We start from the raw sequence: 25,521 nt of genomic DNA on the forward strand, positions 1-25,521 counted from the left end.
TTTACAAAGCATCTCTAATCTCATTATTTCCTTATCACCTGGTAATTTAGAAGGCATGTGGTTCTCCACATAAGGCCACATTCATCAGGTTTAAGAGGATGATTTCTCACTCAGATGTTTACAAATCTGATGGAGATGTGCACCTACAGGACCCTGATGGGACCTTCATGCAGAGATGCAATTACCATCACACCAATGCAGCCTCACAGCCCCTGCCTCAAGCAGCTCAGCTCAGTTATAATTTTAATTGTTATAGTAGGATTGGAGGACAAATAATGCAGCTCTTCCTGTGAATCCCTTGCCTTCTGCACAGGCCAAGGCCTGGAATTTCCCTGCAGCTGACCTGGGAGCCACCACCACCCGCTCAGGGCTGACTTGCACAGAGTCTAACAGGAGTGAGGAGATGGCAGTGCTGGAGCTCCTGGGTTTTAACTCCATGCAAAGGAGGCAGAGGAGCCCTGGCACTTGGGCTGTGCGTGCTCTCTGTAAATCATGGAACAGAACCTTTAAATTCAAGCATTATTGTGGGCTGTAAGAGCCCCTTTCTACACCACAGCAAGAGCTGCAGGGAGCAGCAACAAATGGTGATGGCATCACAGGAGGTGCTTTATCCACCCTTACTGACACATCCCTGCTGGCACCTTATCTGCTGCAACTTGAAGTCACGCAGGAGTTGAAGTGTAACTTCTAGTTAGAAAAATCCTGTCCAAAGGACTCTCTCTGCTACAGAGCTGAGGTTATTTCTGACAGTACTGCAGCAAACTGAAGGATGTAACACTGGTGGTTAATTTGCCTTTAGACAAGCATTCTAGTGATTTTAAAGTTGAAATAATGAAACTTTATTTGAGAAAGGATTCTGTCAAATATAGAGGATAATCTCTTAAATTCAAAGCCAAGTGCTTTACTTTTCAATACAGACAAAATGAAGCATGGATGTACTTACACACACAAAAAAAAAAAAAAAAGGAGGGAAAAAAACCCAGAAACCAAACCAAACCCCCAAAACCACACACACACATACCCACACCCCAAACAAGAAAAAAAGGAGCTCAGTTTGCTTTCTCTTCTGTAGAGCCCAGCTGTCTGTGAGGAGCTGAGCATCTCTCCTTAAAGGAATGCAGCACCAGCACAGCCCTGCTCTGGCCTGGCTTTGGCAACAAAGAGCACAGGATGACATCTCTGGTGCCCAGCATCAGTTAACTTTAAGACACAGTCAGATGGCTCTGATTTTCACTGCCAGAACTAAACTTTATTTCCATGTGTATTACATACTGGTATTTGATGCCAAGTACATTAAAATTACTTTAACAGAGGATTTAAGTGAGGAATACTTATTCTTCACTAAACAAGAAGGAATGTAAAAACCTATAAGAAAAGAACTGTTTAAGCTTTGTTTTGATTTTGGCAAACCAGTTTAAGTACTCTTCTGTTCTCTCCTCAGATCTTTCAAAGTACCAAAAAAGTATCTTTTTTTTTTTATAATCATGCAGCTGAAGAAAAAAATAGTTTTACAAAATCCATTTCTTACACTAAATATGGTTACAAATCAGAGTATTAAACACAAAATTCCCAATTCCTATTTTTAAATACAAATACTGTATTATATTATGAAATGGGGATAATTAAAATATATCAATGACTACAAATCTAGTAATTTAAAGCAAACAAACATGCTGTTTGCTTTCATGTGGAAGAATTAGGATATTGTATGGTTCAAGCACTGCAGTAATTTCTGTCAACTCCTTGATGCCCAGAATGTCAAACTGCCAAACACAAAGAGACAAGTGTTCAGGTCTGAATAGCACCAGGTGTTTTTCTTCCCCCCCCCTCCCCTTTTAAAGTTATTAACATTTAATAAAATGAGTGACATTACAACTTTCTGAAAGTGACATGCACAAGTAGAGAATTTGCTTTGAGTTTCCAACTAATAAGTTGAAAAGTTTTAGACAATACTGAACAATTACAATGTATTTCATGGTACACATGAAGACAGTGCTTCCACAGTATATCCTCAGTTCTCAAGTACAAAAATATCAGTTATGGGTAGTCAATAGTTATCAAAATTTTTATTGGTACAGAATGAAAGCAGCATTTACTTTATTGTTTTTTAAACCATACATCATAAAATTCCCTAGTACACATGTGGAGGAGTGAAATAGGCTCTGTACTATTTACCTGCTACTGATCCTAAGGCCAGATTCAAAAGCTTTCTGGGCCAAAACCAAACAATATAATTAATAGCTAAGGGAAGGCAGTTCCTCAGTGTGAAAGGTCAGCATTTAGAGTTTTACTAAAACACTATTCTTGAAACAATACATCACTTAAATGTATAATTACATACACTACAAGTGAAAAACAGGTTTTTATTAACAAGAACTATTGAGACTGGGCATAAACATCTTAACCACAAACCCTGGAAATATTATGGATGCCTTGATGTGGCCCTTTTTGGTGAGAGAGTAAGAACAATGAAGTATGGCTTTTCAATCTTCCTTTAAAAGCATGTTTTATAAAATTTTGTAGGCTTAAATTATCTTAGGCCTTAACATTTTCCAGTAACATCATCTACTAATTAGAAGCAATAATTACATCAGTATATTAAGCAATTGGCTGATAGCTGATCACCAGCAGAACAGGAACTGTTTGCTTTTGCTGTTGTATTTTTGTCTTTAAGGGAGGTACTTTTCTAGTGAGAGCCATCCTACAGTACTATCACATATTTCAGAGGTTACTACATAGCTTCTCAAATAAAATCCTCAACAGTTTCATTTTCCAGCAGATACTTATATCAAGCATATGCAGAGAGCAAATACAATCAAGTGCAGACAGTTCAAAAGTATCTCTCAAACACATTGTTTTACAGTTACCCTCTGCAAAATAAAAGCCCCTCCTCACCCCAAACAGATGGGGCGAGAAGGGGAAACAGGTCTGCCATTCATGTAGGAGTTTGGCTAGCATAGTTTTATTAAAGTTGTTAACAAAAATAGTTAAACATTTTTACAATTTAACATCCAGTCTGACAAAAGGCAAATCAATGAAAAAAATACAAAAAAGTAAAAAAGTGCACTACCCAGTCCAGTATTTTGCTTTAAATTCATGTCACTTACAGTATATGAAAAATAAACCCAGAAGTGTAATTATTTTAAAATACACCGCTTCCGTATCTCAGTATTTTACACATATATTCTATAGTGGAAGAGGAGATCTCTTAAAAACTTTACTCTTAAAATATTGAGGTGCATATACCAAGTGGGATAGACTTGGCAAGTTAAGTTGCAGTAGAGAATCCTTTCAAATTTGGCATTTCACTTACACACCTTACTGTGCCAGCAAGGTCAGTAATACCTAAACCTTCTAGAAAGAACAGTAATTTTGTTTAATGCAGATTTACTAATACAGACAACTACAAGAAATGGTGAGGTCAGCAACTCTATGGGATCTTAAGGAGATACGAGTCCTGATTTAGTTGTCAAATGGAACAATGTCACAACAAACTTTTAAGGCCATGTTTTATTTGCTGATTAATGGACAAAAGGCAATGGATTCCCCCCCACTGAATATTTTCTTGAAAGTCTGTGCTCATAAAAATTATGAAAAGTTGGAAAGACTTAATTATTGAAACTTTAAATATATTTTACACAATCTTGTTTGTACAAAAATACAAGTTAAATATAAACATAAAGCAATCATGATAATTTTATGTAAATCCATTTTGTGATATTCTGTTATATATAAAAAAGTTTCGCAGCTCTGTCTCATTTGTGAAAAGATCAATACCAGATTGAATCACTACTGGCAAAGGGCCCTAAAAAGCACACTTCAGCATTAAATACGTTTTACAAGGTAAGTACCATTTCCTGATTTCATCTTCTAAAGACTGGCAAAAGATAGGGCAGTATGTCCATAAACCAACAAATAATTTGGCTACAATGTCATAAAACACGAACACACAAATCTGTACAATAAACCAGTAGCTATGCAGTACGAACTAGTTACACACACATACACAGACATGGAATGGAACTCAGTGAGATGCTGATTGTAATTCACTGTTCTTCAGCCTGGCATTCTGTCTGACTTCATCAAATGAATATGACTTCGTTACCTTTCCATTCTTAAATACAGTGTGAAGCAGGTCCTGCAAGAAACACCGCTGTTTTAGCAAGAGGGATTTGGCAAACACAGGTTACACAAACTCCAAAGCAAGCACACAAACCCAGCCTGATAAGGCTGGAACTCTAGACTGACAAGGTACTAAATCTTTACAGCTTTTTCTGACACCTTTCACTAATGGTTACACAGAAGAAAGGGCTTGGGTCATCCTGTGCACAGACAGCAGCTTTGTGCTCCCTGGTCCCTTGAGTGTGGTATCTGTACCTGGCCAAAGCAAAATACACACTAAATACACCTATCTAGGGCAGTTTGTAAGAAAGGTGACACACAACCAAATACAAGCCAATTATAGAGGTTTAAATGCAGTATTTTTTAACTCTAGGAAAAAATTAAATCTTTCTTCACTGTGCCTTTTATTCATATATTTTGTAAAACAGCATATCAGGACAGGCTGGCACACAGCACACACTGGAAGGGCAACAAGCACAGCTGGCAACAAAAGTCAGCACAGCAGCAACACTGAGCAGTCCCTGCACTGGGTGACCTACTGCAAGGACCTGTGGCTTTAGAGAAATGGGCACACAGAAGGGGACATTTCCCTGTCATTTCCAGGGAGCCCCAGAGCAGGTACCACACCAGTGACCCTCTCTAATTTCCTGGGACCAAAACATTTTAATGAATCATTTCACCTGACAAAAATGAAGGGACAACATATTGCCTAATTTCAGAGCCCAAGTCTTGCAGTTTGTGCTGAAGAGATTTCTCACCATTAGGTCCTTCCCTCTCTACACATATATCAATGTTCATAATTAACATATGTAAAGGAATATGTGCATAGAAAAAAGTTACAAATTTATACAAGATCTTTGTGACCAGAGCATATCTTCAGTGTGTGTAAGTCAGGTTTTCTTCATCTTGAAATTTTTCAGAGATCCAAGTTTTAGGCTTACAGTTATGTAAAGCAGTGTGCCTGGTAAGTACCCTCTGCCTAGTAGTATAAAAACAGCTTCTGTATACCAGAAAACTTTCAACTTCTAAAAGCAGAAGTGCAATTTGACAACTTATTTTCAGTCCTCTTAACTTGGGAAGAGACTCAACATGCAATTCAGTGATTCACTGTTGGACACTGAAACACAAGACATATCAAACTGAAAGCCTGAGACTGGCATAAATTTTGTACTTATTTCATGGAAACAGCATTCCATTTTACAATTGTAAAGAATTCACAGAGAAACTGAATTCCTGAATCTTTAAAAACTGTGGAATTACTCTGCGTACAGAGCATTAATTCTTGAAGGAACTATTTTAAAAAAATCTCAGTGGGGAAGTAGAAACACATTTTAATTACAGCTGTAACTAAAGTTACACTCTTGCTAAAGCAGTTACAGCTGTTCCACCTTCACCAAGGGTCACTACTCAAATTGTGCAATATTGGCCAAACAAAACTACCGGGCCAGTATATATTAGGCAACACTGAGACTTTAGTTTTGAGGAGAAGTGGTAATGTTCTCGTGTTTCTGAAGACAAAAAAAAGCCAAAGATCTGTAATTGTAAAGCCTGCATTCTACTGTCATTCTAACACTCTGCTGCCACCAAATTTGGTACTGAGGTCATTTTAAGGTAATAAAATGGGAATTGAACAAAATGACAGATCAGAAATAAATTCCGAAATTAAGTTATAACCTGCTTTTTCTCAGTGTATTTTTGCATGAAGACGTTGAAAATTCCTACCTGTCCATACTCTTCAAGATCCCCTTTGCCTTCCTCCAGTGTCACATACTCCCCAGCTGGTGTCCTATGCAACGACAGCCGTCCTTTCTTTGACCTTTTGTTGGGATCGGCTACAGGATCTTTGAAGACATTTATCTAAAATGAAGAGGATTTTTTTAGGAGGAAAGGGCTTTGTGGGACCTAATGCAGATGCTGGTAACAGAACAGGAAATGTCAAACAGGTTTTCAAATGGGGAGGCCTCTCCAGAAAGCAGAGGGGTGGAAGCTGTGCACAGACATACCCCAAGGCCGTTGGTCACCACGTAACTACATTTGAAGGAACAGTTTAAGAGGTCTCTGGTTAGTTTCTGCAACAAAGCTCCACCAGATCCAAAGGCAATATTCTCAATACTCCATTTATTCTTCTTCATTCCCTCCACAATCTAATTAAAAAAAAAAGAAAATTATGACGGAGTATACTTTTAGGCCATGCCATTTTCCCATAAAAATATACTACTTAAGCAAGATGCTTTTACAGACAATTAAGCCAACTAACATTCAGTTTCCAGGAGATGTATGCAATAATTTGGTCAATACTTGGGACACTGTTTGCATTTTTATTTACAGCTCCAGTGTGGAACTGGAAAGCTTTTGCTGTAGCACAATTACCAGGCCAGCACATATTCTTCCCAAACTAAGGTGGCACAGTGATGCAATGCCCAGGAAAACAGAGCTCTAAAGAAAATAAAAAACTTCATGAGAGTATTTCAGAGCCTTCCAATTTCTCAGAATTATGGAAAGACCTGGAAGCAGAGCCTGTATCCTGAGAGAATGCAGGCATCCTGCTCTACTCCAGAAAGTTATTCCCCTCTCTGAGCGATGACTTGAACAGGGCAATACTCTGAAAATCTCATTGAACTTGCTAATTTACTCTAGACAAAGATGGGAAATGAAAATCCATGAAACTGCCCACAGAGTTTGCTTTGCCACCTTCTCCAGCAGGTACAGATCAATGTGATCTGCACTCTATCAAGAGTGGAGGTAAAAGTTACTGTACATTCCCCTCCACCCTGATTCTACCCTGACAAATGTGACATCCTCTAGCCTGGAGTAATGGGTGCTCATTTAGTCATGCTCATAAAGGGCCAACATTTGTTTCCCTGACCTGTTACTCTTACGACAGCCTGAAATGATGGTTATAGCCCCAGAACAGGAGTTCAAACTCTCTTCTTCTAACATTTTACTATCAAAAGCAGGTGAGAAAACCAGAGTGGGTGAGACAGCAAAGTACCATCCATCTAGAAACACAGGAAGGTGAGAAGCAGAATGGAAGAACATAATCTCTGAGGGAAAATGCAGAGTTTCAAAATTCAGCATAGTCAGAAATCTGGTAATATTCTGGGCAATCTTAGAGTCCTGCATCAAGAAGAAATGCCAGAGTAACACTGAACAGGACTGCTTCAGGAGCTACTGATGTCAAGCTGCTTTTTTAAAAGACAGCAAAAGGCTCAGAGGGGAGAAAAAATGGAAAACACAATTCCAATTTCAGACTGTAACAAACTGGTATTGTAAACAAAAGAGCACACCAGTATTTTGTTTATGTACTTAGTCACATGCAGACTCTTCACAGACACTCTCAGTCTGAATGCCAACAGGACACGTGGACAGCAGAGCCATCACCTTCCCAGGACATGCTGGGAACACCTTCCCACTACACTCCTGTCACAGATTTCCCCAGGAGAAACCTTATCAGTGAGTTTCCACCATTCCAATGGTACCAACTCACTCAGCCTCACTCGGCAAGTCAAGCAAAATTCCTCTCAAGCTCTACCTCCATGACTTCTAAGAGAAGTTCTCTTCTTAAGAGAACCCTTTGAAAGCTTTGCATCTTGAACAAATGCCCTCTTAAATACATGACAATCCTGTGGATTTTAGTAGTAGACATCATACACTCTCAGTGACCAAGAGCAAAAGGAATCTTTATTTTCAGGTAATTAGACTCTCCTGGAAGCAGTTAAAAGAGGCACTGAGGGAAGATAAACAATTGCAATTAATTAAATTCTCCTTTAAGTACCTCAAAGTAACTAAAGCTGACAAAGGACAGGTAAGAAATGGTATTTTATATACCTTCTACTTGAGAACAATGCCCAGTGGAGCCATAAGAAATGAGATTTAACTGGGCCTGGATATGGACTCTACTTATCTGTGCTGTCTTTCAAAGAGTAAATACAGGCAAACTCCCCATGGTTCTGCCCAGACCCTGAGCAAGCCTGAAGCCATGTGAGCTGCTGGCCAAGCCTGAGCCAGTGTGCCCTGCCCACCTCACTGTGCACTTGTAAAGGCAGGAATGACACTGAGCTCACTCTAACACACCTGCAAGATCACAATTACCTGTACAAACAACATCCTACACCAAGGCACGTGGTGCTGAGGCTCCATGCTAATTGATACCTGCAGGTTAACAGATGTTAGTGCAACAACAGCAGGGCTGGGCCGTGGCTGCTTAACCCTCGTGCCTGGGTGAGAAGAAATGTGAATCCCTCTGCAGCTCCTGTTCCTGCTCTCATTTACAGATGGTTTGTTCACCTCATGCTACAGGCACAACTCCTCACTTACTCTGGGTGAAGAACTGGCTTCTAGCCTTCCACTCCCTCAAGGGACTTCCTTACTCAGTCTGGATTTCCCTTCCCCTCCTCACCAAAGATCAATCTAAGCTGATAGTCAGCTCTGACTGTACCAGTGACCCACAGCCAAGGCCCAGATATTCTTATTACTTCCTTAGGTATGGAGAAGAGATGGCAAACAGCAGTGGTAGTAGGGAAGAAGAAAAGGGAGAGATCTGAAAGAACTGAAGCCTCCCCCAAAGGAAAACAACACAGAAGAATTTTTTGCTTCGCACTTTCAAACCTATACAGGGAGAACAATTCAGGTGTCAAGGTTTTCACCAGCTTCCTCTGACCATTATGAGCATGATTAATACATGAACTGTGACTCCAGATTAGAGGATTAATTTTGTATAAAAATTTAAAGACATCTGGAAATTGAATGTTCAAAGAAAATCCTTTGAAAGTGTGGAGTTAGCAGATTTGAATGATTTTTAAAAGTGAAAATGCAAAGAAAGCCAAAAAAGTTTCCTTACCTGTTCTACCAGCATCCCCTATTAAAACAAAGAATTTTAAAATCCAGTTTATACTCTGAGTTGTTTTCTATATTGTTGTTTCAGCTACTTTGGATAGCTAAATCAGACTATTGGTCATTACCCATTTTAGACTTTCCTACTGTACCCATTACCTTTCATCTGATCTGAAACAATAAATCATGCCTAGAATTGAAAGCTGATACAGAATACTTGGAATAAAAATCTTGCACGGGCTACAAGAGGGGGGAAAAAAGATGGCCACAGTGATACATTTGTATTTGCTCATGGAAACTCCTTTTGGAAAAGAATGAATTATACTTCAGTGTTGGTTTGGTTTTGGTGGGTTGTTTTATTTTGGGTTTTGGTTGTTGTTTTAGGGATTTTTTTAAATGTTATGCTATTATACAATCTTCTAAAAGTCAGCATGGTAAAACCTGGGGTTTGCTGACATAAAAGGATGAAGATATTCACAATATTTAAATAAAACCAAAATTAGGTTACAATATCATGGTCATTTTGCTCCAACCTAATTTGCTACTGTCAAATGTCACTTTCCTTCCTGCCCACTTCTCCCAGCTCAAAACAAGGTTGTTTTCTTCTGTATAGTGCTGGCAAGTATTAGCCCCTTTCTGGGGTACAATTTAATTCACTCAACCACAAAAGTGATCCCCTTTTGGCTGAGTTGGTTTGCTGCTACACGTGGGGTCTAAATAGTTTTAATGACTAGTGGTTCAATGACATGAGGCACAGCAAGATTTCAGTCAGGAAGAAATGAGAAGATGCCACTGGGCAGCAGTGACCTGTGTGCTCTGGATGTCTTGGGGAACTGGATCTTCTGCTCTCTTATTGCATGTTACAGGTAGGTGTTTCATAATCAATTACAGCTTCATAAAGAAAATATATCAACAGGCAGATCACCTGAACAAAGGATTGCTTATTCTCCTCCCATTCTCTCCCATTAGCTGTTGCAATTGTTTTATTGCTGTATTTAGAACTTGGAGAGCAGAGCATTTTTCACTCTAGTGCAAAGATTTTTAAATACTTGCTTTAATATTTAATTAGAATTGATGCCATATGACATCCTTGAATTTTGTCCAGTATAACTTAGAAAAAGCAACCAAAGTTCCTTACAAGAAAGGATAGTCCAGTTTCTGTCCTCTCACAACTCATGAAAATCTCAGCCATAACACACTTGCCTAACACAGCCATGAGCCCTGTTAGTTTGTTATTCAGAACAAGCAGAAATGTTTTTCTTCTGTGTGGGTTTTGCTCTCTCTGACAGAGGGTCTTCCCCTGTTATCTAATGATTACACTCTGTTTCCAACTATTAACCTCTCATGATTGTGTTATGTCAAGCATATTAGCATAGTTGGACATTCTCAAAAAGCCACATGGGACAAAAAAATAGAATAGAATTTACTTTAAAGGCCATTGGAGGGGGAAGAAAACCGGCAGAGCATGACTGCACTCCAGTTGGTCTATCAGATTACAATCTCAGTATTAACTGCTCTCTGGGGATTCGAGTGACAAATCTCAGTTCTGTCACTGAGGTTCACATTATGTGCTCACATTAGACATGCAGATGGCTTCAGACTAACTAAAACCCAAAACTGATACCTCCCTTGCTCATAATTTTGAGAAGCAGCAAAAGTCAGCTTTGTTGAGAAGAACCTAAAGATGTGTCAGTCTAGAAAGCTAAGACAAATGTCAATAAATTCAAGTAATATTAATCTTAACTTAATTCCACTTATTTCTGGTTTTGAACTCTAATACAGCTGAAGATGAAAGACTCAGGACAAACCAGACAAAGTCAAATCCTCTTCCTCTTCCATGCCCTTTGTCATCTGTAGTTACTGCAGTCTACACCTTCATAGCCATATTGTATTGCCTAGTATCTACCTCTAGTCAATAGTGGTGAATTTATGACTTATTTCAAGCATGCAGAATTTACTAAATAATTTATGTCTTGGTAAAATTGCAATTTTGACTCAAGACTATAGCCTAACCTTTTACACATATTTCCAGGCTTCTCAACTCATCCTTAGTTCACTAGTTGCTCAATCAAGGAACTTGTTTTCCTTACCCTAGGTTCTAAAAAGTTTCCTTCAAAACTACACCTTCAATATGTGAGGACAAGCAGACTTCAGATACATAACTAATGAGCCAAAGCAGTTAATTACTGCTGCAGCACAGTGATCATGCAGTGTGCCTTAGACATCAATGAAATGACCAAACACTGCCACATTCTGATCTCAATGAGACCTGACAAGCATGATGAAAGCAAACAAAAGGAGAGACAGTGGAAAGAGAAGGTTTACAACAGGGGGATTAGAAAATGCCTTTTAGGGGTTTTTATGCATCTTAATAATTTCCTGTGGAGTATTAATGAATTTGTTTTATGCATTATGATATCACTGCCAGTGTCTGGAATGAAGGGCAGGGGTGGGGTCAGCAGTCTCTGCTGCAACATCTGACTAGTTGTAACAGAGTCCAGATTAAATATCAACCTTATCAGTGTCACCCTGACACATGAATAGGATCTCCTACCTCTTGCAGTGTGTTGATATCCACACCATCCCCTTGAATAACTCTGAGATATGGTGGCAACAACTTATAGCCTTTTGAATTCTCTGTAATGGGAAACCTCTTCCCCAAGATCTCCAACACCTATTGAAAAGTGGAAAGTTCAAAATTAAAATAAAAATCTGCCATTCCAATAAAGAAAGAAATTTCCACACTTGAGTCATGCTTTTTCTAAAAAATTAAAATAAGTCCATCAATATACCCACATAAACATGCTCTAAATCTATCCACACACAAAAAAAGCATGCCAGCCATTGTGGTGAAAGCCCTTAAAGCAGTCACAGACAATATGGTCTTTAACAAGTTGCACCCAAGAGCTAATCAGAACCATGCTTCCACCCTTTCTCCCTTTGCTTGATGTGACTTTTTGTTATTAAATGTGTCAGCTGAAGATCCTGCTCTTCTTTTGCCCTCCCTTAAGAGGGTAGATGAGCGTTTCAGTTTTTTATGATTTTGTAAGCCACAAATAGTTAAAATGAAACACTTCAGCTAGGAGATTTTCTTATCAGCTCTGATAAAGATCAGAGTTCCTATTTGTGATATGCCACTTACCCCAAAGGGAAAAAAAAGTGTTAAATCTGCATAGATCTAATTTGATAGAGCAACATTGCCCCAGCCTTCTTACTTGGACAGTGGTGACAGTTACTCAAATTCAGAGGTATCAACAGCTTTTATTATGAAACTGAAACAATCATTATGCTTTCTAAAGAGCAATAAGGGAAGAAGCATTTTTCTGTGTGGACTCTGCCACTGACTTAAATGCACATATTATTAAAGAGAGAAGAGGGCTACACATGTATTTATAGCACAAAATAATGAATTACATTAACATGGGATGCCAAGATAGCTAAACTTAGTAGGTAAGAATTGTTATTGGCCTGGCATTTACTAGCACTGAAGTAATTTCCCATTGCATTTGTTAAGTGATAAAAGCTTCTCTTTATAAAAGCATTCCAACATCACTACATCAGCAGAACTGGTAACTTGCAAAAAGCTTCAAGAACCATATGCAAGAATTGATGAAAAACAGGAAACTATTTGGACTGCAAAAGAGTTTCCATATATATACACTGAGGTGAAGTAAACATTTACATATTTCATAGGTCCCAATCAGCCAGCATCAAATACATACAATGAATACCAAGTTAGAGCCTTATAGGTTTGCTAGCCAGTCATTACAAAAACCCAAACAATTGCCCTCCCAATCTTGTACAGAAATGGCTTCAAGAAAGGATTACCTTTAGAACAGTGTCAAGGGGATTCCCAGAATCTGGTCTAATAATAAGTGGTGCCTCTGGACTTCGGGCTTCAATTATATGCCTTAGGTCATCACCCCATATTTTTTCACAAGCATTGTAAATGTCATAGCTGTCACTAACCACAGATACAGGCACTGAAGAAAACTGTGTTACTATGTGTTCAAAAGCATCTTTTTCATGATCTTTTCCCCAAGCTGTTATGGTACTGCAAAGGTAATTGAAAAACTCACATTAGAATTGCATTTACATGTCATTCTGTATTTCCTACCAGCAACAGTTCAGGGCAATGATAAGCAGTATGATTACATGACAGCAGAAACTATGTGCTTATCAGCTCTGTGTTGCATGGATTATAAATACACTATATACTAAATCAACAGACTTCATTCAGACAGTTAGGGAACTACAGAGGCAAGAACAGAACATCTGCTCTGACAACTTCATGCTACAAAATGGAAAGTCGAGAATGAAGCACCTCACCATGTGTTAGAAAAATCTAAAGAAGGAAACAGAATTTATTGTCTTTTTTAACAGTGATATAAAACAAATATTCTCACTTATACAAACAGTCCTCCAGAGGAATCTGAGAGCATTACCCTTGGTATAAGGCCACAGGAGAGCACATAAACCAGAGCTGCTGAGAGCAGTAGTAAATTACTGAATGCAGTTGATCTGCAGTAGCTGCTCAGACCAGCTGACATAATTGACTTTAATAACTTGTGTGCAAAGACCTAAAAATGCTCTCACGCACAACATAAGAGTCAGCAGGCATTGAATTTTTACCTTAAAATTCCAGCATTATCTGCTGTGTGGCCAAGTCTCAGATCATGGCAGCAGGGAGACAAACAAACTTTATTTCACAGAGGTTGGTGCAGTCTCAGAAGAGCCCTATGACATGCCAGGGCAAGCACCATGCTCACAACACCACCCTGTATTGGAGGTTGTGGAACAGTAAAACAATTCTGTAAAAATTTGGGCCTCTTGTAGGAGACCCTTTTTGTACTAACTTGGAGAGGGTGACTGCAGTCACATTTGGTGGTGCAAACTTTAGGCAGGGCAGTTTAAGCTCTCTGCTCTAATGCCACCACTTTAATATCCTGGGCAAAACACACTTGATCTTGACTCCATGTGTTTCTTGCTTTCATTACAAAAAATGTTATAGTAGTTGTGCTCTTCAGAAATTTCAGACAAAAACTGTCACATCAATTGGTCAGGCAGGAGTTCCAGAGCAGCACTACAGCAATGGTACAAAAGTTCTGTGAAGCAGTGCTGCTTTAAAGGTGCTCACTAGCCTACAAGGGCTATTAATGTAAGCCTTTCTTGCAACCCTAAGTGAATAACAACTATTTAAAAGCAATAGTAAATATTTAACTGGGTTTTGTGCTCACTGTGAAACACACAACCAACCTTGTTTTATATTCTCATTTCAGTGCGTAGACATGCAACTGAAATTCAAGGATTTGCATTCACTCCCAACCTTGTACAGGACATGGATTTGAAAAGAAGTAAGAGCTCTCTCTCTCAAATGTTTGAGATCAGTTTCCTTACACTTAAAAACTCATTCACCATTCTTAGTGATACAGCAAGGATTTACCATTACAAGTTACACTGATGGGAAGCTTGAGAGCAACTGCCTCTTCTGGAGGGAGAACATGAACAGTGAGAGTCCGGAACTGCAACTCAGAGTTTGTCAATTTATGATTTTATATTTAAAACAAAATTTGAAGTTCATAATTTGAATCCTCAGTATCTATAGACTATAAACCTTCAAGCTTATTCTAAAAAGACATTGATAAGAAAGAGTTAAAAACATTTAAAATATATTTATAGCTAAGAGCAACCATGCTACTTATGTGCCCCTAGCACATGCAGAGGCATCAGTACAGAACTGCAGCTTCAACAGCTGGATCAGTCATGGCTAATACTGTATGGTATATTTCTGGACACAAAGAGGGGTAAGAAAATGATCATATTTTGTTAAGCTATTCTTAAAAAGGTTTAGACTAGTATCTTACCTGTGTTCAGCAGCTGGAACAGAATATCCTGGAACTGGATCTTTTGTACCATAGTACTTTTTAATTAATGCAATTCCTGCTACAGTGTCTGTTCCTTTGAAGTTCACCAAGTGAGCTGAAGCTCCTATTCCTGCAGTCTGAAGAGGATGCAACTGTCAGTTTCCATGCCAGATACAGAAGGCTCCAGTCACCACCCAGCACTAGTTTGTAACAGCAAGACTGACTCAATTCCCACTTCACCAATATTCCCTTCATTCACTTACACTGGGAAGACAGAGAAAACCTCTCCCAGTCCAGTCATTGTACCCAAACCCTCCACACTTAGCCCAACCACAAGGCTCTGTGCATTCACAATTTCAGGGCAGAACAGGGTCACAGAGGTTAACAGGCATCTACAACTCGTCATAGCTAGGAACAATCAGACTTTTCAAACTGCTAGACAAGCAGTTTTACCTCTTGTGAAGAAACTCCTCTGTAGCCAAAGTCATGCAGTTTATATTCCAGTCCTTCCAAGCTGCCAGAAGTCTCCAGCAAATATTTGGCTAAAATCTTTTTCTGCTCTCTAGAGTTTGTAGCCACTGTGATTGGGTACCATGACTGCACAAGAATTGTCTAAAACAAAATCCATCATATTAGTTGCATATTTGTTTAGAGCTTGACAATGCCCAGCTGGCATTTATTCAGACACAAAAAGGTCTATTTATTTTCATTCCCTGTTCAGAAAGTACTGATGCCTCCAACAGTTTGCTTTAGGGCTTAAGTAATTAGCCTTTATAAGGTAGGCAAGGCATTAACCTTCTCAGCAGTTATCACTAGCAAACCACAGACACACAGTTCCCCCATCCTCCTTTTTTATGGATAAAAGTACTGCTGTGAACTTCCTGTACAATTATTATGATCCCTTGCCAGGTGGGGGAAAAAGGTTTATGTAAGATGACTACAGAAAAGAATTAAAATAGAAAATGAAAGTTGCCAGAGATTTCCCATAAAGCAATACAGGATTCAACCTTGAATTTAAGTGCATTAATATTTACTTAGAAAAAAGGTGTTAAATTACCAAAACTTACCTCAATCCAATTTGTGAGCCAGTAGCACTCTGGATCTGTGTTTTCTACTGTGAAAAGAACATTTCCTCTGGGAATTACAGAGCCCTCAGGAACAGCCTTTATTTCTATGGGAAGATGGCCATCATATTTCTGTGTAAGGAACAGTAATGTTGTTAGACAACAGGAAAGATTAGGACTTACAGCTCTTTTATTTAACTGCAATGGATAAAAGTCTATGAATGAATAAAAGCTTTCTTCTTAATTTCTTTCAACTCTAAAAATAAACTCACCAGTCCAAATAAATTAAAAAAATCTGTATTTATGAAAAAAAGGACAAAAATACTATAATTTAAAAACTAGTCTCTATCAAAACAAATGATGGTTGTTATCAGTTATATTCCTTGAGCAAATTGTGCCAGAAAAGCCTAAGCATTCTTTGAAAATACCTAAGTCCTACCCACAGATTGAGAAATACTTACTACTCATTTTCTTCAATGCTTTGACATGTAGTAAGCTAAAAAGAGTTTAGCTTAGCTATTATTCATATTTCTAAAAAATTCACTAGTTTTGCTTAGTATGAATGTGTGCTTTGTTCATTTATTACAGCAGGATCCATTTAATAACTATTTTAGAGAATATTTTCATCTTAATTACTTAAACTTAAACATGAAGTCTTACACTGGAGTGTCACTCCTTTGTCAGTCTTTTATCCCCAAAGGACTAAACATTGTGTAAAATATGTCTTTTTCAAAAGAGTAACCTGCAAATAGCAACTCTAGAAGACTAATTGTAACTTTCTGAAGGAGCTCTGCAAGCTGTACTGGTAATACTGAAAATGTTTTGGATGGTAATATATTTTGACAGAAAGCTTCCCATGAGATATTCTCTTAAAGGCAACAAAAATTGCACCAATTCAGAGAAATTACAGAGTCATAAGTAGCACCAAAACATATTCTCCAGTACTCAACAGACATCAGAAATCTCTTCTACCTTACAGTTTAAAAGTTTATTCAAAAATGTGATAACCTGAAGCAAACTGTTTTTATATACCACACAGGGTCTAGTTGCCAGATTTGAAGATAATAGATTAATAAAAGATAAAGCCTTCAAAAAGGTTCAAAATAATTTATTCATGATTCAATAAAGGCAAAAGTATAGTTAAATGAAAAAAAGAATGAAAAGATTGCAAAGTTGCTGTAGCTGTTGATTTTGCCCATGGGAAAAATGATATGATCATGCCATGGCTCTGTATTATTGCCCTTTGCAAAAATTTTGGATAGACTTGACTTGCACAACTCAGGACTTCCATCTCTATCACTCATCACTGATTCCTGCCAACTGCCAGCCTTTGCACCTGCCCACTGTTCTCCAAGAAATCCTTTTCTTTCTTCCAGCCCTTCACCCTATCAGTATTTACCCATTCATTTACTCTCAAGTACAAACTGAGAGGTGATCATTTCAAATCCATCCTGGCACTTCACTCCCACAGCCACTGCACCCTCCACTTTCCCCACCTCACCTGAGGCACTGAGCTAGGGAGGAACAGTGGCACTGTGTGAACAAACACTGCAATTCAGGGAGCAGTAATTCTGTGCACAAAGGGCACACACAGACTCAAAGAGTACCTACACTTCCAGTTTGAGAGCCACCAGCACATGAGATCCAGACAAGAAAATCATGTTTGGGTTTTTATATATATAAATACACACCCACACTTTTAATAAGAAAACCTGACAAAGGAATAAACATACACAGAGGGTATGCAAGAATGCTTATTTTGACTAGAACAAAAGTTGAATGGACTTAGTCAAGCCACATTACAACTCAGTGAGGACAGACATGCAAAATTAAAAGTGTATTAATTCTGTTTATCCATAGAGGGATCAAGCTTACTTTAACACAGATGAAAGCAGTTCACAATGTACAATGTAGCTTAAACACAAATATGGATTGAATTCAAATTTGTAGTTATTTGAACTGGATGCAAGTCCTCTACAAACTTCTCCATAACTCTCTCTTAAAAAACTGTGGGCTTATTTACCTTGTTGCCATTTGCAACACTTAGTTGAAAGTCACTCTTCTCTTGCACACCTATGGTCCACTCCAGTGGCAGGATGACATCAGATACATTAACAAAGAGATGTCACCATAAAACTACATACAATTAAGGTATCCAGAGAAATATAAATGCAGAGGACTAAAAAAGGAGCTTTCAAATACCAAAAATATTCACTCACCAAAACCCACAATGAAACTAAGCATTTAATTACTCTGCAGAGATTAGTACAGCTCTGATGAATGCTATTAGTCTGAATCTGCTGCTTTTACAGAGAAGAGATGTCTGCAATTACTTAAGTCTAACACTTTTTTAAACAAAAGGGGAAAAGGATATTTGTGAAAAGACTAAAGTTAAAAGGTTTTGTGTGTCAGAAATGCTCAAGCCTTGTATTTTATAATAAAATTCAACACTCATATCTCTGAAACACTTATAAAACAACTGAACAAATGTGTATTTTCTCCAACTATTTATACACCCAAGAAGTTGCAATGCTTTCTGCATTAGAGTAAACACTGTAATGACTAGTTAGAGAGAGAAATGTAAATGATGCAGGCAAGCACTGAGTGCTGTATCACACATGGAGAGCTGCCAACAAGCCCCCACTCACTCACTCACAGGAGCTGGCTGGCAGCAGCCATAAATCCTTATTACCTGCAAAGCTGCATTTGGCATCTGAAAGGATGGAAATTACTTTTCTCTAAGGAATTACAATTATATGATTATTCTTTGACAGCTGCTACTCCCTGTACACTAAACATGAAAAGCTAAATTTATCCAGTCTTCACTATCAAGATTAAAAGGAGAGACTGCCATATTTATTCTACTGTTGATTCAGAAATCCTTCACAGTGATCTCCAACTATTTTTGCAATTTTTTTTACCTCTAGAATATAGTTCCATCCCTTTTCATTGAAGACATCATCTTGAAAATGCTCCCTATATACTTCTTTGGCTTCCTTGATTTTCTCTTTGGTCACCACTTTACCTGGAGTTCAGAAACAGATGAAGGCTTAGAAACTTGCAATATTCATCAGCTGATAAAATAAATAACAAAAAGGTTCAGGCACAGCAAAGTTGCTTTGCCTTCAACAAAGATATGAACAAAACGTCAAATGCAGAATGCTTAAATCATAATTTATTATACAGATTAGAAAGCTCAAGAAACCATGAGGGTAAAATACACTTGGGGTTTGCAGATGACTCAGGAAAATTTTGAGATTGTTACTCTTTTATGACGGTCAAAAACCAGTCAAGAGGTTGAACAGCAGTGCTTTTCACAAAGGAATGTGTTGATTGTGCAAGCTGGTACATGCAGCAAGGACATATCCAGCACAAGGGTTAAGCTGTGCCATTCCAGAGGGAATTCCCATGGAGGGACTTTGCAACCAACCTTTGACTGACCACTTGTGCTTGGAACCAGCAGAATAACCACATTATTTGAATAAGCATGCTGCTGGTGTAGGGCCAATCATCTACCTTAGAGAACAACCCTCAGATTGCTAAGGACAAAAGAAACAAAAGTATCAAGTGTTTTGATTATAATGAAATTTCAGTCTTTGGTGGAATTGGCAGAGATGTTTATTAGATCAAGACAAAACCACAAGATGTATGACTAAAGTTTTCCTTTAAAGCTTGGCAGAAGGCAACATGCACTCAGGTCAGAACAGGTGATATTTGTACATAAGGCAAAAAAGCAAAAAAGATCTTGGACAGCACCAAGGAATTTTCAGATGTTACTCTTAAAATGATCAGTATAAAAACCATTTTCACATGTATCTGCCATACTTAATGATCTAGGCTGAGGGCCATTCAAAATTTAAGGAAAAATTAAATTTAAGGAAATTTGAAACTATTATTGGTTTATACAGTAAACAAACCAGAAAATATAGAACTGAGGTTAATGCTCAACATGCAAAATGTATTTTCCATCAAATCTTCTCTCTGCTTGTGACTCTATGCACAGCTTTGGTCTCTTTCCATTTGTTTCAATTTTGTCCACTGAAGTTGCAACATGGACACCTTTTCATTTTTAATACACCATTGGCATAAATAAAGGCAGTAGAGGGGTGTCTGGATTAAGAAGTTAATACCAATTTATGAGGGTGGATAACTTTTTTCACAATCACATAAATAAGGTATTATGCATGTCACTACTTGTGGTATATCAGTATAACGTGGAATTGTTTCAATTATAAGACTACAAGCTTGAGAAAAAGTTAGACATTTAATTAGAGAAAAGGTTTCACTGGAATTTAAGACAGTTACCTTTTAAATATTTATTCAGAATGTACTGCAAGCCATAAAAAACTGTTTCTTCATATTTCAGTTTCTTTAATTTGGAATTTTCAGTCTTCTTTTCACGACATTCAAAGTAGGAATATACCTTGCTTGTGTTAGGTGGATATTGCTTGTAGTGTGTAACCTACATCAAGAAAAAATTCAGTAAGAACTCAAAACATCACTACAAAGCACAAGAGAAACCATATTTGTACATTAAAGCTTAAAAGTAACTCCCAGCTCTTCTGAACTGTGATTATTTATCCATTCACATTCTACACAAGTATTTACAGAATTTCCAGGTTTTTAAACACTCTCAATTTTCAGTTCCAAGGACTGTCTTCCCTCTGTTAATTCTTTGCTTCTTTACCAAGTCTTCTTTTCCTGAGGTTAACCTCCCCCCTTCCCCTGGTGACTTGGCTTTGATTGACTGGGAAAGGCACTGGCTGGGACTTCAGGAGCAGCACTGAGCACCAACGTGCCAGGTCAGGTTTTGATCCACCACGCTTTGGCCAAGCCTAATAGCTACAGGAAGCACAAAATTCCATGCCACTACCAAACACCTGCTTGAATCTGACTTCAGTTTTGCAGGCCACCATCCCACAGCTCAGATAAACCCACCCAGAATGAAGAAGGCAGTGGCAATGGCCTTTACCCAAGTGTCCCATTCCTCGTGAGCAGAGTGGGTCTCTCAAACTCTGGTTACACCAAAGCCAGTTCACAAACCTGTTGCTGTCAGTAAAGCTGCTAAAATCTACCTGAGGTTTGTACCTCCCTACAAAGTTTGCTAAATGGGCTTTTTTTCAAAATTTGAAAAAGTTCACATAAAGGAAGCATGAGAAGTTGCTGCCTGTGTGGATTATGTGAAAACTGGCCATAAAACACACAATGTTATGCTGAATTCAACTATTACAGCTTTTCAGAGCTCCTGATAATAAATTTAGCCAGAAATTTACTTTGATTAACAACAGCATTTGAAACAAGTACGCTCTAAACACCTAAAACATTAAGCCTGCAAAATTTCATCTCCTAATGTGTAAAAAGCAAAGTCCATGCAAAATCCTTAATTCCATACTGAACAACAAGAATACACAATGACACAATCTTGGCACTATCAATGTTTAAATTACAGAATACACAAATCAAGGTAAAGTACCCCCAAAGTTGAAGGTATCAAGAGTTTTCTTAAATTATGATGGGAAGTCTGTGAACAAGTCTATACATTCCATAAGGAAAAACTGTTCCTACAACTGAGAAAGCAGCACGGTACATCAGAACAAAATTCAAATGGTTGGAAAATCCTGTGTGAATTTTTTTCAACTCCCATATTTACAGGTTAGAGTATCAATTCTTTATATGTTTCTTACTGTTACTTACTCAAAATAAATTTAAAAACTTCTGTTTCTAATACCACAAGGAATTGGAAAAGGGATAGTTTCACTGTTTCTTCCTTCTTGTCCTGATATTTTAAACGTATCCCCAACATTCTCAAAGAAAAACAGTTGAAGGATGCTTTACCTGTTTTCCTCAAACTGTATGTTAAAGGATTTTAAAATTACAGTTTCACTTCTCCTCTCAAATGTCGTTTAAATTGAGTATTTGACTCAGATTAGACAATGAACTACTCAACTGAATTTCTGGTTCTTCTATACCAGCACAAGGCTGTTATGGCTGTGTTTCCAATGCTGCAAGGAAACATTCAAGGAAGGTCAATTTAAAGATCATTCCATTGTCTTTGCTTGTATGAGGTTTACAAGGCCAATCAAATAAAACCCAAGCTTGTCATTGCACGTTTTCTGCCCTGCCTTCAAACAAAGCATGGCACCACAGGCATTTAATGGAGCACAAACCTCTTCTGTTACAATTCCACAGCCACTCAAAAGCAGAATGCCTAAGAGTAGCAATGTTAGACCCAAAGACAAAACCTGGCTTTTAGATTTAGTTCTAGCTATTAATAAATGTCTCGCTTCACAAATTATAACATGCCCTTTCTAGTTCAGTACAGAACTTCCAAGAAGTAATCACACTGCCAGCTCAAAGAAAAGTCTCTGCATATCATCACATTTAAAGGAAAACAAAATCCCTGCACAAAACAAAACACACACACACCATCCTCTCTTCTTTACTATGGAGCAGACAAAAATAGGCTCCATTTGACTCCATGTCTTTCTAACTAGTGGGTATATGAACACACATACATATTGTGTATTAAATTGTATTGAATGCACTCTAAGAAAAAGATCCTGTAACAAATCCTTAGAATGGTCATGCACTGTAAAGACACAGTGTGGGAACTCCTCCCCTCCCACTGGTGCCACCAAGATAAGCTACAGCAACCTCATGAAAAATTTTGCTCAGTTTTACAACTGGTACTGGACTTTTGAGTTTGTGATTTCAGACCAAAGGCTCAACACAGAGCTCAGCAGCTGCAAGTGTGCACAGCACATGTCCCAGGACCAATCCTCCACATGAGTATCTCAGTTCCTTGTGGCAAGCTCGAGAGCAAAGCAAAGCAATGCTGCTGAACTCATCATAACAGTTCAAACAATGAAAACTATACCTGCACGAGATGGGATACTCAGGTTTCCTTAAAAAGTTTATACAACTTACCAACTATGGGCAAGTTACTGAAGCCAACACCTACATTGTAATGAAAATCTGTGTGATCTTCTGCTCACATCTTGAAAATATATTAGATTTTGACAATTCAAAAGCATCTCCTCTTGCTGTATGTTTCTCTCTGTCACAATGGTTACAGGCCCAAATTAACTTAGGGTGCACAGTGCACCCACTGAGCTGGTGCCACCTTTTCTTGTTGCATTTAAGTACATTCTTTTAGGGACTTATTCTAGCTCTGCTTTAAAGCATGATCACAAAACTCGGTGCTCTGGCTGCAAAGCAGAACTTGAGAGCTGCAATCGGGATGAAATGCCAACACATTTATCCTCTATACTGCATACCTGGGGACACAGCTCCTCCTGACTACCTTGCTGACAGTTTCAACCTCACTCAAGCTTCTCAAACATTGCATCACAGGTTTAGTTATCTTTTCTGACATAAGATTAGCTCCTAACCTGAAAATACATACTAGCTAGTGTCCAGAAGACAGTTACTTCTAGGGATTAAAACACATATGAAAATTACATGTTTGACAGAAATATATTTTTATTGATTAAGTTGCTGTAAGTACTTGAAGGAGATAAGGAACTAATTTTGCAAGTCACATGTGTAGTATTCAATTATATTCTTCACACATTAAAATCTATTTAAACAGTGAAAATACACATCCCTGGCAATTAAAATATTTACATCTGAGCAAACCTTACAGCTGTAATTTTAAAGATACTTCTTTTGACATTCCACAAAGTTGTTAGTTTTACCCACAAATCTGAGACACCCTTTTAAATATTACTCAATATTTAAAAGCACAAGCACAATCTTAAAAGTACCACACTTCCCAACCACTGGCTACTTGAAGGGGGCTTATAAAAAAGATGTGGACACACTTTTTAGCAAGGCCTGCAGCAACAGGACAAGAAGTGATGGTTTTAAACTAAAGGAGGGTAGATTCAGACTAGATATAATAATTGTTTTGTGATGAAGTTAGTGAAACACAGGAGCAGGCTGCCCAGAGAGCTGACAGATGACCCATCCCTGGAAACTCTAAAGGTCAGGCTGGATGAGGCTTTGAGCAAACTGGTCTATTTGGAGATGTCTCTGCTCACTGCAAAGGGGCTGGACTAGATGCCTTTGAAGGTCCCTTTCAAGCCAAAGCATTCTTTGATTCTGTTATATAGATGTGTAAGAAGTTAAGCACAAGACCTACAACCCTTGCTGAGTTATCTGGCCATCTTTTTGCTCCCAAGCCCTCAGACAGGGCACCATACTGATCAGGAACATCTGCCCACAAGATGTCACAGCAGCTGACTGTATTAGCTGTCATTTCTGGGCTTCTACACGGGGGAATAATGCCCATCTGCCACAGTGGTGGTCAGGAGGCTTGGCATGTAGTGAAATGCCTGGTGGTGCAAAAAAAAGTGTGGAAAAAAGGTCAAGGTCCAGGAGTGGGAACAGTTCACAGAAGACACAAAGAATGCAATTGAAAACAAAACAAATCAACAAGAAAAAACTGACACAACACTAAAAGGCACTTGGACAATGAAAACTATGCTTCAAAAAATGCCTGATCTTTGTTGTCTGATGAAGACTTGCATCTTTCTCTATCCTAAAGGAGAGTACAAAGAACAACCAGAGGCAATGTACAATATTTGATATTAAATTTTATGTGACTTGAGAGATTAAGGCAGTATTGATAACTCTATGCTTTCAGTTAGGGGATGACAGAAGCAGGACTTGTACAGACGAGCTCTTGATAAGTAGCAGTTGGAAAAGTCTCTTGATAAAGTCAGTAGGAAATCCCTTCTCTTCAGGAAGAAAAAAAACCCCCAACCCACAAACAGAAAAGCAAACAAAAGCCTCTACTGGGATTAAGAGACCCTTACAAGAAAACAACTCTCCAAAGTATCTTCAAAGGCCTTTTGATGTTTAGTTCAAAGGCTGTGGTTTAGGTTTTGTCTATAAAACATATGACAAACAGCTTTGGCACTACTACCTACAAGATTATGTACTATGACTGAAATAGAGCACTTTTATTCCAGTTGTGATAGCTCCTTGTTTAATTTAATGCAAATAAAGGTATATTCTGCACAAAGAATACTTTCAACAAGGACTACATCTATTTAATTAAATCAAGATTTTTTTAGGAAAAAACCACGAACCACAAATTGCATTTAGATCATAAAAAAACTACCCCAAACATTAAGAGTTAAATTTTAAGAAAAAGGAATTAATGGGTATTCAACATAAAATAGGGATGACTGAGGTTAACGCTGCATTTTTCTAAGCCAGATAAGAAGATACTTGACATAAAAACATAAATATTCGTACAATGTACAAACTTTGTTGTACAGGATATTGTGACAAACTTATTTTAAAAGGTTATTTAAGCCTAATGTAATTCAACCATTTGAAAATATGGCAAAAACAGATAAGACACGAGAAGTCAGGTGCAGCCAAAATCTCCACTGGTGGTAATTCCTGATGCTCCCCTAGGTCAGATGCCAACATGAACCATCAGAAAGATGCTTCCAAGCCCTGTCTACAGTGGAGAAAGCAAACCCCCAAACATTTACCCAGCAGGATCTTGCCTATACTGTAACTCTCATGTGACAAGACGATACCAGTTCAAGTGAGACAGTATTTGAACTTTCTGGAGCTATTTTGGAAAATCCTTAGTGCTAAATGGGTACAGAACAACCTGG

General features: G+C 38.1%; 1 protein-coding gene across 1 annotated transcript in view; it reads right to left on the bottom strand.

Annotated features, from left to right (window-relative positions):
* Positions 1-1,821: 1,821 nt before the first annotated feature.
* Positions 1,822-25,521, bottom strand: part of NAMPT (nicotinamide phosphoribosyltransferase) — a 30,511-nt gene continuing 6,811 nt past the window's right edge. Inside the window, exons 2-11 of the mRNA XM_054278521.1 lie at positions 20,189-20,345; positions 18,805-18,908; positions 15,887-16,015; positions 15,273-15,431; positions 14,820-14,956; positions 12,784-13,009; positions 11,510-11,629; positions 6,126-6,266; positions 5,845-5,979; positions 1,822-4,138 (exon numbers count right to left, since the gene is read on the bottom strand). Coding sequence (XP_054134496.1) covers positions 4,025-4,138; positions 5,845-5,979; positions 6,126-6,266; positions 11,510-11,629; positions 12,784-13,009; positions 14,820-14,956; positions 15,273-15,431; positions 15,887-16,015; positions 18,805-18,908; positions 20,189-20,345 — 1,422 coding nt within the window. The 3' untranslated portion in view covers positions 1,822-4,024. The remainder of the gene's footprint in view (positions 4,139-5,844; positions 5,980-6,125; positions 6,267-11,509; positions 11,630-12,783; positions 13,010-14,819; positions 14,957-15,272; positions 15,432-15,886; positions 16,016-18,804; positions 18,909-20,188; positions 20,346-25,521) is intronic.

This window comes from Melozone crissalis, unplaced genomic scaffold (genome assembly GCF_028551555.1).
Source record: "Melozone crissalis strain CALT ecotype California unplaced genomic scaffold, PUWL_Pcris_2 ptg000004l_1, whole genome shotgun sequence".
Taxonomy (NCBI): Eukaryota; Metazoa; Chordata; class Aves; order Passeriformes; family Passerellidae; genus Melozone; species Melozone crissalis.